Here is a 12,561-nt window from a genome sequence, read left to right on the forward strand (position 1 = left end):
CCTAGTCCCGACTCAGTACGATACTCATTCATTTAGGATTGGTGCCGCAACCAAAGCGGCCAGGGCGGGTTTACCTGATTCCGATGTTATGCGTATTGGGTGCTGGCGCTCTGGATGTTTTGCACGCTACATCCGCCCTGATCTTCTTGTTCTTCAATGATTTTTGAGAAATTGTTTCTCCAATGATTTTTCTTTGTTTTCTGTTACAGGTTCTTCTGTGCTGCGATCGCACCCGGTTGTGTGGATACTGGGGCATTCTTTTGTCTATTGGGCATAGAGTCGGCCGGGTGGGAGGACCCTAGATTTCCATGGTGTTGATGTATTCTGGCGCGGCATCCGGGGTTTGTTATGGTCCCAGTTCCTTACTGAAGTTGTCGACATCAGTCGTATTTGTACTTCCCCGGTAGTGCTGGTTATACATGCTGGTGGTAACGACCTTGGTTCCCTTAGAGTCGCAGAGCTTCTCACTGTTATGTGATCGGATGGGGACAAGTTGTCTGCATTCTTTGCTGAGGTTGTCATAGTGTGGCCTGAGATGGTCCCGAGAGTGGCTTGGCCGGGTGCCAGGGATGTTGGGGCTATTGACTGTGCTAGGCGGACTATAAATGCCAGGATGTCGCGCTTTTGAGGTCAAAGTTTGGGGTGGTTGTCAGACACAGAGAATTGGAGGGGGGCAATACATCCTTGATGCTGGTTGATGGGGTCCATCTGACGGACATTGGGCTTGACATATTTTTGTCGGGTCTGCAAGATGGCATTGAGCAGGCGCTTTTCCTGTTGGGTGGCGGTCGGAGCTCCATGTAGGGTAACGCCAAGCTCCTGGTGGAGGAAAAAGAAAGAGATTTGTGGAGAGATTGATGGAGATTTACCTGGAAGTTGCAGTGTTGGCCGGGAGTCCAGTTGGCACCGAGAAAGAAGATCTAACAGAGCCGATTAAGTTTGAAGAATTGTTAAAACAAGTTAATAAATAGTTGTGACCTTTTTCCACCCAACAGGAAGCCTCATTGCCTTTTTATTCTGGTGGGGATGTTTGTTAGAGTTTATAACTCTGTTTAATATTACGGGTCTGTTTAAAGGGCCTTATTGGAAGTTTGTGTTTCAGTTTACTACCTCCCAGTCATCTCTGTATGAGATACCTCTTTAAGAACACTCCCTTATCTTACCTTTAACATTGGGGCAACTCGTTCTTTACTAGTTTTACAATCCATCTGGTTTTCGTTTCATTCTAAAAGTAAATTTTCTTTATTTATTGCAGCGGTGCCGAAGAACCCAAAGAGGTAAAAAAAAAACAATGGAACCCGGAACAGGTCAGAGATTTTAGAATGAATGGTGGTTCTTCCTGGTTGTTGTGATCCGCTGTGATCATGTAATGTGTGGAGGAATCCAGCAGCAGGTGTATGATTTCCCTGCAGCGCCACCCCCTGGAGAAATGATGTATTACCGAATTTTCACTGAAATCACTGAATGTCCATGTACCGTGTAGTCGCGTCGGGTCCTCCAGCCAGAAGAATTATAAGGGATCTCCTTCTCTTTCCAGACCCGGTGACCTCTTTATATAACATTCGGAATTCATAAACACAATGTAATTAACAAGCAACGGAGATGACCCTGTGCCCACGTGTGAACAATGGTTGATGGGGTAGATGGTTCTCCTGCACTCACATTTCTGCCCCATATCCCCAGGTCAGGAGGTCATGACACCATGACCCCAGCTATGCTGGGCCTCTACCTGGTACATGGGTCACAGACTCAGCCACTTACAGCAGCATTGAACAAAAATTAGAACTTGTTCTTTAAGAGGAGGCGACTGTTTTTGTCTGAGCGCTGCCAGGTCGTGTTTATAGACACCTCTGAGGTTAGATTTCCAAATTTAGAACCGTGATGTAACTAACGTCCTCAGAGAAGTCATGCGAGGATAGCTGCCAATAATCATGGCTCATCAAGAGTTAATAAGGCCAATACTCCCATTGGACATCCCAGGGGGGGTTGATACATTGTTACAAATACTGACCCTTGGCCCGGACCTCCCAGTTCCCCACCAGCAGCACCGACCCGATAGTCATGTAGACAGATGTGAAGTTCTGATCTCTGACTAGTAACAGATCATTTTGTGGGTCTGGACAAGGTAAGTACCTGGTTAGTGGCACTTTATAGATTTAGTATTATTTACTATATTTTTGCACAGTTCGCATTTTTGCACTTCTCCAAGGCGAACCAACATGACAAAGTATTAGGGCAACAGCCTGGGTTTTCCATTTCCATTTTGAGTTTGCAGCTCCTATGCAGATCTATGTGTCTCCATGGTAACAGACTACAATCTTGATACAACCACTTCTTGATAAAGCAGGTAATGTGTCTATTTGTGTTATTATTGTAACGTTTTTAATTAAAGGGGGTGTAATATTTCTAGTCAGTAATTGTCTAAACTCTTCCTGATGAGGGAATTCCGATGACAACACGTTGATTGAGGAGACCCAACTGTTCCCTAAAGGAAAATTCACAGAAAACAGGAAGTGGGGTGTCGGATTTCAGAGGGATTTCTAGAAACCCTTGGAGCGGCAGCATTTTGGGGGGTAATAGAGGACAACATTGTACTCGCCCCCCTGGAGGCTTTACATGGCTCCCGGGGTGGCTCGGCAATCATGTTCTGTCCTGACGTCATGTCTGTCGGGGAACAATCGGTTACGATCCATGGGATCCAGTGTATAATGTTTCTTCTAGTTTTCCCAAATGCTGCTCTTTGGGAGGTTTTTGGAAAAAGTGAAACAACCCTTTACCTTTCCAACCACAGGAGATAAACTTTCCCACCATCAACAGTGGCCAAAGTCACATTTGTTTCTAGTGGGGTCAGGACACACGTGGCTCAGGCTAATGGTCCACGTGGCTCAGGCTAATGGAAATTAGGAAGGAAATATTGGGTGTTAATCAGGATAAGTAAAGCCTCTCAGCCTGATATGTAGAGAACATCTAGACATAACCTTGGACATAATCTTGAATGTTGTGTCCACTTTGGGTTCACTGAATGTTTTCTCTTTGACCAGGGACCGTTTGTATGAAGAATAATCCTGTGCTATGGACACTTATCCTATGGATCGTTCCCATCATTGCCAATATTCACTCAAGCTACAGGGGACGTCACAAGGTCTCGGTCTTCTCTGATCTTACCCCCGATGAGATGACATCAGTGCGGGCGTTCCTTATGGAAGAGGAGGGCTTTCCATTTAGGATCTGTACGTGGGCCAATGGGAAACAATGCAATCCAGTTAATAAGAGCTTCATGTGCCCAAAAAGACTCAAGTGCTCAACTTTTTGGACAAAAATGGTCCCAAAACGCAGCGTGAGGCCAAAGTTATTATCTATTTCAACCTCAACCCAATGTGACAGAATATCTTGTGGGTCCTTTACCTCATCCATATTACTATAAACCGTTAGTCAGGGGAAATAGGACAATACGGTTTGAATCACGACCAACAACGGGCAGAGAGTATGAACAAATCTACCTGAAGTTACCGGAGATCATGGAGAAGGTCAACCACATCCTACTGGAGACCTCGGGGTTTTCTTTCTCTAATTGCTCCAGTAATTGTCTCACCTTCACAGACATTGTACCACGGGGTTTAAAGTTGGCTAACGCTTCTACGCTACGTGGAAGGAAATTTTCTCCACCCCATTGGGTTTGAGATTCTATTTGAACATCAATCCCTCAACCCTAAAGACTGGAGAATAGAGAAAGTTTGGTACAATGGTCAGTACTTTGACAGCTTAGAAGACTTGGTTAGAAAGTATGAGAAGAACGAAGTGACCAAGGTCCAACTACCAGATCATCTTCTCAACCTTCATCCCACGTGGAGACTTCAAAACCAAGACAGATGTCCATGGGCCAAAAATATGTGAGCCCCAAGGCAAACGCTACAGAATGTTGGGTAACTACGTGGAATATGCTGGTTGGAGCTTTGCTTATCGATTCAGTACGTCCACCAGCCTGCAGATCTTTGACATCCGGTTGGGGTGCGGGAGCAGTCAACCATGAGTTGGCCAAAGGTATCGACTGCCCAGAGGTGGCCACCTACAAGGACGTCTACCATTTTTACGACACAGACAAGCCGGTTGGTCCCAAGGATGCTTTGTGCATCTTCGAGTTCCCCATGGGGTTGCCTCCACGACGTCACTTCAACAGTGACTACAACTTCTATGCTGGAGTAGAGAACCATGTCCTGGTGGTGAGGACGACATCTACGGTCCACAACTATGATTATATCTGGGACTTTGTCTTCTGTCAGAATGGGGTGATGGAGGTGAAGATCCACGCCACCGGCTACATTCAGGCCTCCTTCTTTACAACGGAAGGATTACAATATGGCCATAAAGTGTACGGTCACGTGTGGGGGACTTACACATCTGATACACTACAAGGTTGATCTAGAGGTTTCAGGTCATTATTAGATTGATCTAGATGTGGACGGTGCATGTAAGCAGCTGCCACTCATTGGTCACATGAGTAGAGATGATAATTACAGGATTTACATTTAAAGGGCAGCTCCAGCCATAACTCATGATGTAGATGTAATTCACTCCTTTCACCTTCAGGAAGAGAAAACAGCTTTGAGACCATCAACCTGAGGTATGAGAACATCTCAAACCCGTGGAGTCCTGGACACTTTATTGTACAGTCAAATAGGGAGAAGACAACAAGGACCAGCGAGGCCAAGGTCGCCTTCAGATTTGGGTCTCCACTTCCTAGATATTTGATGTTTCGAAATCCCAACAAGAAGAACAAGTGGGGACATGAGAGGAGCTCCAGGATCCAGTACAACTCCCATGGTCACAGCGTGCTGCCCCGGATGTGGGCTTAAGAGAAAGGGAGTCTCATGGTCCAGGTAAGGACATCCACAACCTTCTCACTGCCCCCGGGATGTGACCATAAACCTCCATGTGTGTATGATGCGATGTGCAGATACTCAGATGTGGCTCATGTTGTGTCCAAGCGAGGACGTTAGTATTAGTAATACTCTTCACCAATTATGTTATTATAAACATTACCCTTCCCCCAGACCACCAGGGGCCTGATTATTAACCCCATAAATGCTGTAGACCACCAGGGGCCTGATTATTAACCCAATAAATGCTGTAGAGCACCAGGGACATAATTATTAACCCCATAAATGCTGTAGACCACCAGGGGCATAATTATTATTAACCCCATAAATGCTGTAGACCACCAGGGACATAATTATTATTAACCCCATAAATGCTGTAGACTACCAGGGACATAATTATTATTAACCCCATAAATGCTGTAGACCACCAGGGGCATAATTATTATTAACCCCATAAATGCTGTAGACCACCAGGGGCATGATTTACATTAAACCCATCAGTAGTCTAGACCTCCAGGGGCCTGATTATTAACCCCATCACTGCTCTAGACCACCCGGGGCATGACTACTATTAATCCCATCACTGCTGTAGACCACATGATTATTTTTAACTCCGTCACTACTCTAGACCACCAGGAGCATGATTATTATAAACCGTATCACTACCTAGATAACTATCGGCATTATTATTAACCACGTCACTGCTCTAGACCACCAGGGGCATCATTATTACCTTTAGTGTCTTGGACCACCAGGGACATAGATTAAATTGTGTTTTGTATGTTCATACATAAATACGGATGATGAGTTACTTCTTAGTGCATTGGTCCATGATCCTTTGTAATCTATGTAGATTGTCAATGCTGTTGGTGACTATGTGTGACAGCGCCCCCTCTGCCCTCAGGTACGGCCTGGCGGTGACCCGACACAATGACCAGGAGACGAGCAGCAGCCTCTACAACTAGAACAATCTGTGGGATCCGGCGTCTATTTTGAGAAGTTCATTAGAAACAATGAAGACATAGAGACCCGGGTCTGTGTCCTGCCCCCTGATTGGCTGCAGTTATTAATAAATAAGATGTGACAGTCGGCTTCCTCCACATCCCCCACGCTGAGGACATCCCCAACACCTCCACGCCAGGGAACGCCGTGGGATTCTTTCTGAGACCTTACAACTTTTTTGACGAGGACCCGTCTGTGGCCTCCAGGAACACAGTCATCGTGAGACCCGTGGATAAAACCTTCACCAGAGTGAACATCCAGCGATGGTCTCCTGAGGTTGTCGGTCAGTGTATGACGGACAAACCTCTCCGATGCAATGGAACCTACAAGGTGACACCTTGTATCATGAGAACTCTGTGTGATGATTAAAACAATTTTTTTTTAATTGTAATACCAGGCCCGGCCATGTGGAGCGCTGTTTGAGAAACACTTGAGTATTATACAGCACAGCACTCCACCTAGTGGTGCCAGAGAGTAGTGCAGCTACTAATTCTTCAAACTAGATGACAGCTCTGCCCTTAGATTGTGGATTCATCCCCCGGGGCACCCCTTACACAGTAACACTTGGGTCCCCCACATCTCATCCATGTAACGTAATGACCAGCAGTCCGGCTTCTCATATCCTAATATTTGGTTTATTGTAATTTTCATTCATTTAAATAAGGTATTTTATTATTTCTTTACATATTATTCCTAGAAAACCTCTACATTCTGCATTCAGACACATGCTGAGGAAGTAGTGTGCATAGTATTCAATGTCGTACGCCCCGAACACCCCAAAGAAAAGACCCCGCCCGCCCCCTGACGCATCGACAGGCCGAAGGAGACAGCGCTATGTACACGTCAGACCTCCTTGGTGGGACCCAGGGAAACACGCGGGGTTATAGGGAGGACACACACATGGAGACGGGTCATCTTTGGATGTAGTCGGTGGGTGGAGCTACGTGTGGGAGGGGCTATACGGTTATGGGTGGATTGGAGGGGCACCTGGTGGGAAGACATTCAATTAGCTTCTTCTTTTTCTCGCCAGAAGTGTTGTCATGGGCCCCTCACAGCAGACACCATGCGCCCCCCGGCTTAATAGTCTATAGTCAGGACAAGTAATTTGGGGGTCTCGGGTCATGGACACAAGATTTACTATGACAGTAGGATCCCTTTAAGGCCGGGGTGTGACTGCCCCCTGCCACCAGGACTGTATGAAGAGGGGCCCAGGTCCTACAAGGTGATTCCCCAGGGGTCACATATACAGGTCACCCCTGTACCCCCACAGTCATGTAATCCCCCTCCTATACAGGTCACCCCTGTACCCCCACAGTCATGTAATCCCCCTCCTATACGGGTCACCCCTGTACCCCCACAGTCATGTAATCCCCCTCCTATACGGGTCACCCCTGTACCCCCACAGTCATGTAATCCCCCTCCTATACGGGTCACCCCTGTACCCCCACAGTCATGTAATCCCCCTCCTATACGGGTCACCCCTGTACCCCCACAGTAATGTAATCCCCCTCCTATACGGGTCACCCCTGTACCCCCACAGTCATGTAATCCCCCTCCTATACGGGTCACCCCTGTACCCCCACAGTCATGTAATCCCCCTCCTATACGGGTCACCCCTGTACCCCCACAGTCATGTAATCCCCCTCCTATACAGGTCACCCCTGTACCCCCACAGTCATGTAATCCCCCTCCTATACGGGTCACCCCTGTACCCCCACAGTAATGTAATCCCCCTCCTATACGGGTCACCCCTGTACCCCCACAGTCATGTAATCCCCCTCCTATACAGGTCACCCCTGTACCCCCACAGTCATGTAATCCCCCTCCTATACGGGTCACCCCTGTACCCCCACAGTCATGTAATCCCCCTCCTATACAGGTCACCCCTGTACCCCCACAGTCATGTAATCCCCCTCCTATACAGGTCACCCCTGTACCCCCACAGTAATGTAATCCCCCTCCTATACAGGTCACCCCTGTACCCCCAGCTTTATTCAGTTCTGTCTTGTACTCTGGTCACAACCAAAGCTGCGTTCGAAGACCCCAAGCTGCATTGTGATGAGCATGATGGGGTCTCGTCCTATTGCTGAAGATGTAGACTTTTTAAGACTGTACTGTAGACACTGAGCCACCAGGGGGCAGCAGTGATCCTGGACGATTCATTGTAAATGCAGCTTTGGGTGTGACTGGAGTATAAAACACAAAGGGGGTCATTCACTAAGGGCCCGATACGCGTTTTCCCGACGTGTTACCCGAATATTTCCAATTTGCGCCGATTTCCCCGGGATTTTGACGCACGCAATCAGATTGTGGCGCATCAGCGCTGGCATGCACGTGACGGAAATCGGGGGGCGTGGCCGAACGAAAACCCCACGGGTTCGGAAAGACCGGCGCATTTAAAAAAAAAAAAAGTGTTGCGAAACTTGCACTTACCTTCACTAGGAATAGGCCGGTGAACTTGAGTGCGTTCCGATGCTCTTCAGCGCAGCAGCGCGACCTGGTGGACGTCGGAGGAACTGCCTTAGTGAATCCCGGCCGGACCCGAATCCACCGCAGAGAACGCACCGCTGGATCGCAAATGGACCGGGTAAGTAAATCTGCACCAAAATCTATTCTGGCTGTAAAGAGCTTGACCCCAGACAGGGGAGGGATAAGGACTGTAATAAATAACGGCCTAGGGAAATTCTACTAATCTGAACATGTACTAAATGCCTCACTAGAGGAAAAAAGGTGTGCAAAAAAAAACCCCAAAAAGAAAATCCTTATATCATATGATACATACAGCAGGCAGGACGTATTCTGCGCCTCTATAATCAGGGGACGGGGAGAAGGGGACGCTACGCGGCCTCGGCGCCGCTGAGAAGATGCACAATCATGAGCTTTGTGTTTTCAGGCACAATATTACCCCCAAGTGTTTGGATCAGCAGCTTCAGAAATCCTATGTACAAATAAATAACGCGCCGCACCCCTGGATAGGGCCCCATTCACACACAGGAACCAGCGCCGGGCAGGGAGGAGGCAGAGACTGAAGAAGATTCTGGACCCAGAGGAATAGACTGTCATGTAAACTATACAGAGAACGTGAAGCCGGGGGCGGGGGAGCAGGCAACAGGGAGGAGCAATGAAGGAGGCAAGAGGGAGGAGTAATGCAGGAGGAACAATGCAGGAGGAGCAGGCAACAGGGAGGAGCAGGAGACAGGGAGGAGCAATGCAGGAGGAGCAGGAGACAGGGAGGAAAGGGCAACAGGAGCAATGCAGGAGAAGCAGACAACAGGGAGGAGCAACGCAGGAGGAGCAATGCAGGAGAAGCAGACAACAGGGAGGAACAACGCAGGAGGAGCAATGCAGGAGAAGCAGACAACAGGGAGGAACAACGCAGGAGGAGCAGGCAACAGGCAGGAGCGATGAAGGAGGAGCAGGAGACAGGGAGAAGCAATGCAGGAGGAGCAGAAGACAGGGAGGGAGGGGTAATGCAGGAGGAGCAGGCAGCATGGCAGGAAGAAGAAGGGACAGCGCAGGAGGAGAAGGGAGCAGTGTAGGAGGAGCAGATGGCAGGGACAGGGCAAGCAGGCAACAGGAACAGGAAGATCAGGGAAGGAGGAGCAGGCGGCAGTGCAGGAGGAGCAGGAGACAGGGGGAGGGGCAGGAGGAGTTGGGCAGGAAGATCAGAGCAGGAGGAGCAGGGGGCAGCACGGGAGGAGCAGCTAGGTCTGCACTCTATAATCATAGCAGCTAGGTCTGGTTCTCATAGCTGCTGACTGATCTGCAGCTCTCTTAGATTGTTGTTGGAGATCAGTCAGCACCTAGGTCTGGTTCTCATAGCTGCTGACTGATCTGGAGCTCTCTTGGGTTGTTGTTGGGGATCAGTCAGCAGCTAGGTCTGGTTCTCATAGCTGCTGACTGATCTGGAGCTCTCTTAGATTGTTGTTGGGGATCAGTCAGCAGCTAGGTCTGGTTCTCATAGCTGCTGACTGATCTGGAGCTCTCTTAGATTGTTGTCTGGGATCAGTCAGCAGCTAGGTCTGGTTCTCATAGCTGCTGACTCATCTGGAGCTCTCTTGGGTTGTTGTCTGGGATCAGTCAGCAGCCAGGTCTGGTTCTCATAGCTGCTGACTGATCTGGAGCTCTCTTAGATTGTTGTCTGGGATCAGTCAGCAGCTAGGTCTGGTTCTCATAGCTGCTGACTGATCTGGGGCTCTCTTAGACTGGGATACCCCTGTCCTGGTACCAGGTATGATCTCTATGAGAACAGATGACAGAGCAGCATGTGTGTAGCATGACACGGGTCAGGACATGGGCAGCAAACCTGGGGTGACGCCTGAGAAGCTTCTGGAGGACTTGTGCTTTTTCTAGAAGATGAACAAGCGCAGACATGAGCGACAAGAACGCGGTCGCTGACTACGGTAACAGTCTGTGCTCCTGACTTGTGACGCGATGCTCTGCAGACGCCTGGGTACCGAAAGAGCCAGGAGGTGAATAGTGATGCAACAGAAGACGAAACAATCAGTGACTAGACCCAAAACCAGGAGACGTGAGGACAACACGGGTGAATGGGACGATCAGGAAGACACATCTACAAGGAAGCCCTCCGAACCCTTCCGACTCCTCGGAGCTGATCCAATCAGTATCCAGAGAGCAGAACATTCGGTGGAGCTGATGGATTGTTCTGGCTCACGGGAGTAAATGACTTTCCCCATCACCGGCAGTGAGTCGGGTCTTCTGGATGATATAGTCCCTCTGTCCCCGCAGTGTGACCTCAGTGATGGGAGAAGATACGAGTCGCCTGCGCTGGTGCCCGTCTGAGCACACAGCTTCCTGCGGATGGCGCTCGAGATGCTGATATCATGGGCCTAATATGATGCAGAATCTCTATGTGTGGTTCTGGCCTCTCCCCAGTTTGGGAGGGGTTCTGCTCCGTATTTTCCATCACTCCCAGGTGGAGCCCCATGACGGGCGTCTGTGCTACGAAGTTTTCCTGGCGGGACTCCATATGGCCATTTTTGTTATAAATATTTGTGCCAAGGTTTGGCTTGTGCCCATAGTCTGACAGATGCCGCCCTACAGTACCTGCCCCTAACTGCCCGGGTCAGAGGAATGTCTCTGTGGGGTCCTCAAGTCCAGGGGGTCCTCCAAGTTCCCGGGCAGTGAGAGGCGGCGAGGGCTGTACGTGGGCTCCGCCTGGAGAGTCTGGGGGGCCAGAGGCATTTCACATAAGTTATAGTTCATTCCCTCCACGTCCTGGTAGTCGAAAACCTGCAGAAATAGAGTCAGACACAGACGTCAGGGGGTAATGATCTGCAGAATATATTACAATGTACATGTCAAAGACAGTGCAATGTACTGCAGATCTCTAGAGGTCAGTGGTGGCTAAAATCTTAAAACTTAGAGGAGTAATGATCTGCAGATGTCTAGAGGGGCCATGTGTGCAATGATCTGCAGAATACAGTGTAATAATCTGCAGGGTATAACACTATGCACCTGTCAGGAAGAATAGGAGCAATGATCTGCGTATGACAAGAGAAGTCGGTGGTGTAATAATCTGCAGGATGTATCACTACAAATCTGTAAGAAGATTGAAAGATCACAGCAATGCTCTGTGTGGTGCAATGGTCTGCAGAATACATCTCACCTGAGAAGAGGATGCCATGTTCTGCTCTCCACCCGGGGGGCAGCTGGACATCTGAGGGGGAGAGGACACGGTGCTGTACGCCGGGGGGACGATGACCATCTGCTTCTGCAGTAACTGCATGATGGTGTTTATGTCGGTCACCATGCGGTGCTCCAGCCTGCGGAGGAGAAGAGGGGGAGAAGCAGCCGAAGGGTTAGGCCAGGGGTGAGTTGTAGAGGTTTGGGTGGGTGATATGTCAGGTGTGAGGTGTAGAGGTTTGGGTGGGTGATATGTCAGGTGTGGGGTGTAGAGGTTTGGGTGGGTGATATGTCAGGTGTCAGGTGTAGAGGTTTGGGTGGGTGATATATCAGGTGTCAGGTGTAGAGGTTTGGGTGGGTGATATGTCAGGTGTGAGGTGTAGAGGTTTGGGTGGGTGATATGTCAGGTGTGAGGGGTAGAGGTTTGGGTGGGTGATATGTCAGGTGTGGGGTGTAGAGGTTTGGGTGGGTGATATGTCAGGTGTGAGGTGTAGAGGTTTGGGTGGGTGATATGTCAGGTGTGGGGTGTAGAGGTTTGGGTGGGTGATATGTCAGGTGTAGAGGTTTGGGTGAGTGATATGTCAGGTGTGGGGTGTAGAGGTTTGGGTGGGTGATATGTCAGGTGTGGGGTGTAGAGGTTTGGGTGGGTGATATGTCAGGGGTGAGGTGTAGAGGTTTGGGTGGGTGATATGTCAGGTGTGGGGTGTAGAGGTTTGGGTGGGTGATATGTCAGGTGTGGGGTGTAGAGGTTTGGGTGGGTGATATGTCAGGTGTAGAGGTTTGGGTGGGTGATATGTCAGGTGTGAGGTGCAGAGGTTTGGGTGGGTGATATGTCAGGTGTGAGGGTGTAGAGGTTTGGGTGGGTGATATGTCAGGTGTGAGGTGTAGGGGTTTGGGTGTGTGATATGTCAGGTGTGAGGTGTAGAGGTTTGGGTGGGTGATATGTCAGGTGTGGGGTGTAGAGGTTTGGGTGGGTGATATGTCAGGTGTGAGGTGTAGAGGTTTGGGTGGGTGATATGTCAGGTGTGAGGGGTAG

The 12,561-nt window shown here is 49.2% G+C and overlaps 1 protein-coding gene and 1 pseudogene across 3 annotated transcripts in view; one reads left to right on the forward strand and one right to left on the reverse strand.

The window, feature by feature from the left end:
• Nucleotides 1-2,044: 2,044 nt before the first annotated feature.
• Nucleotides 2,045-6,466, forward strand: LOC140133829 (diamine oxidase [copper-containing]-like; annotated as a pseudogene).
• A 3,476-nt stretch (nt 6,467-9,942) lies between these two features.
• The window catches only part of KCNH2 (potassium voltage-gated channel subfamily H member 2), a 306,690-nt gene continuing 304,071 nt past the window's right edge, over nt 9,943-12,561 (reverse strand). For all 3 annotated transcript variants that reach the window (XM_072154448.1, XM_072154449.1, XM_072154447.1), the window contains 2 exons: nt 11,509-11,665; nt 9,943-11,132 (listed from right to left, as the gene is read on the reverse strand). In XM_072154448.1, coding sequence (XP_072010549.1) covers nt 10,953-11,132; nt 11,509-11,665 — 337 coding nt within the window. In that variant the 3' untranslated portion in view covers nt 9,943-10,952. The remainder of the gene's footprint in view (nt 11,133-11,508; nt 11,666-12,561) is intronic.

The sequence above is a fragment of the Engystomops pustulosus genome, chromosome 5 (genome assembly GCF_040894005.1).
Source record: "Engystomops pustulosus chromosome 5, aEngPut4.maternal, whole genome shotgun sequence".
NCBI classification, from domain to species: Eukaryota; Metazoa; Chordata; class Amphibia; order Anura; family Leptodactylidae; genus Engystomops; species Engystomops pustulosus.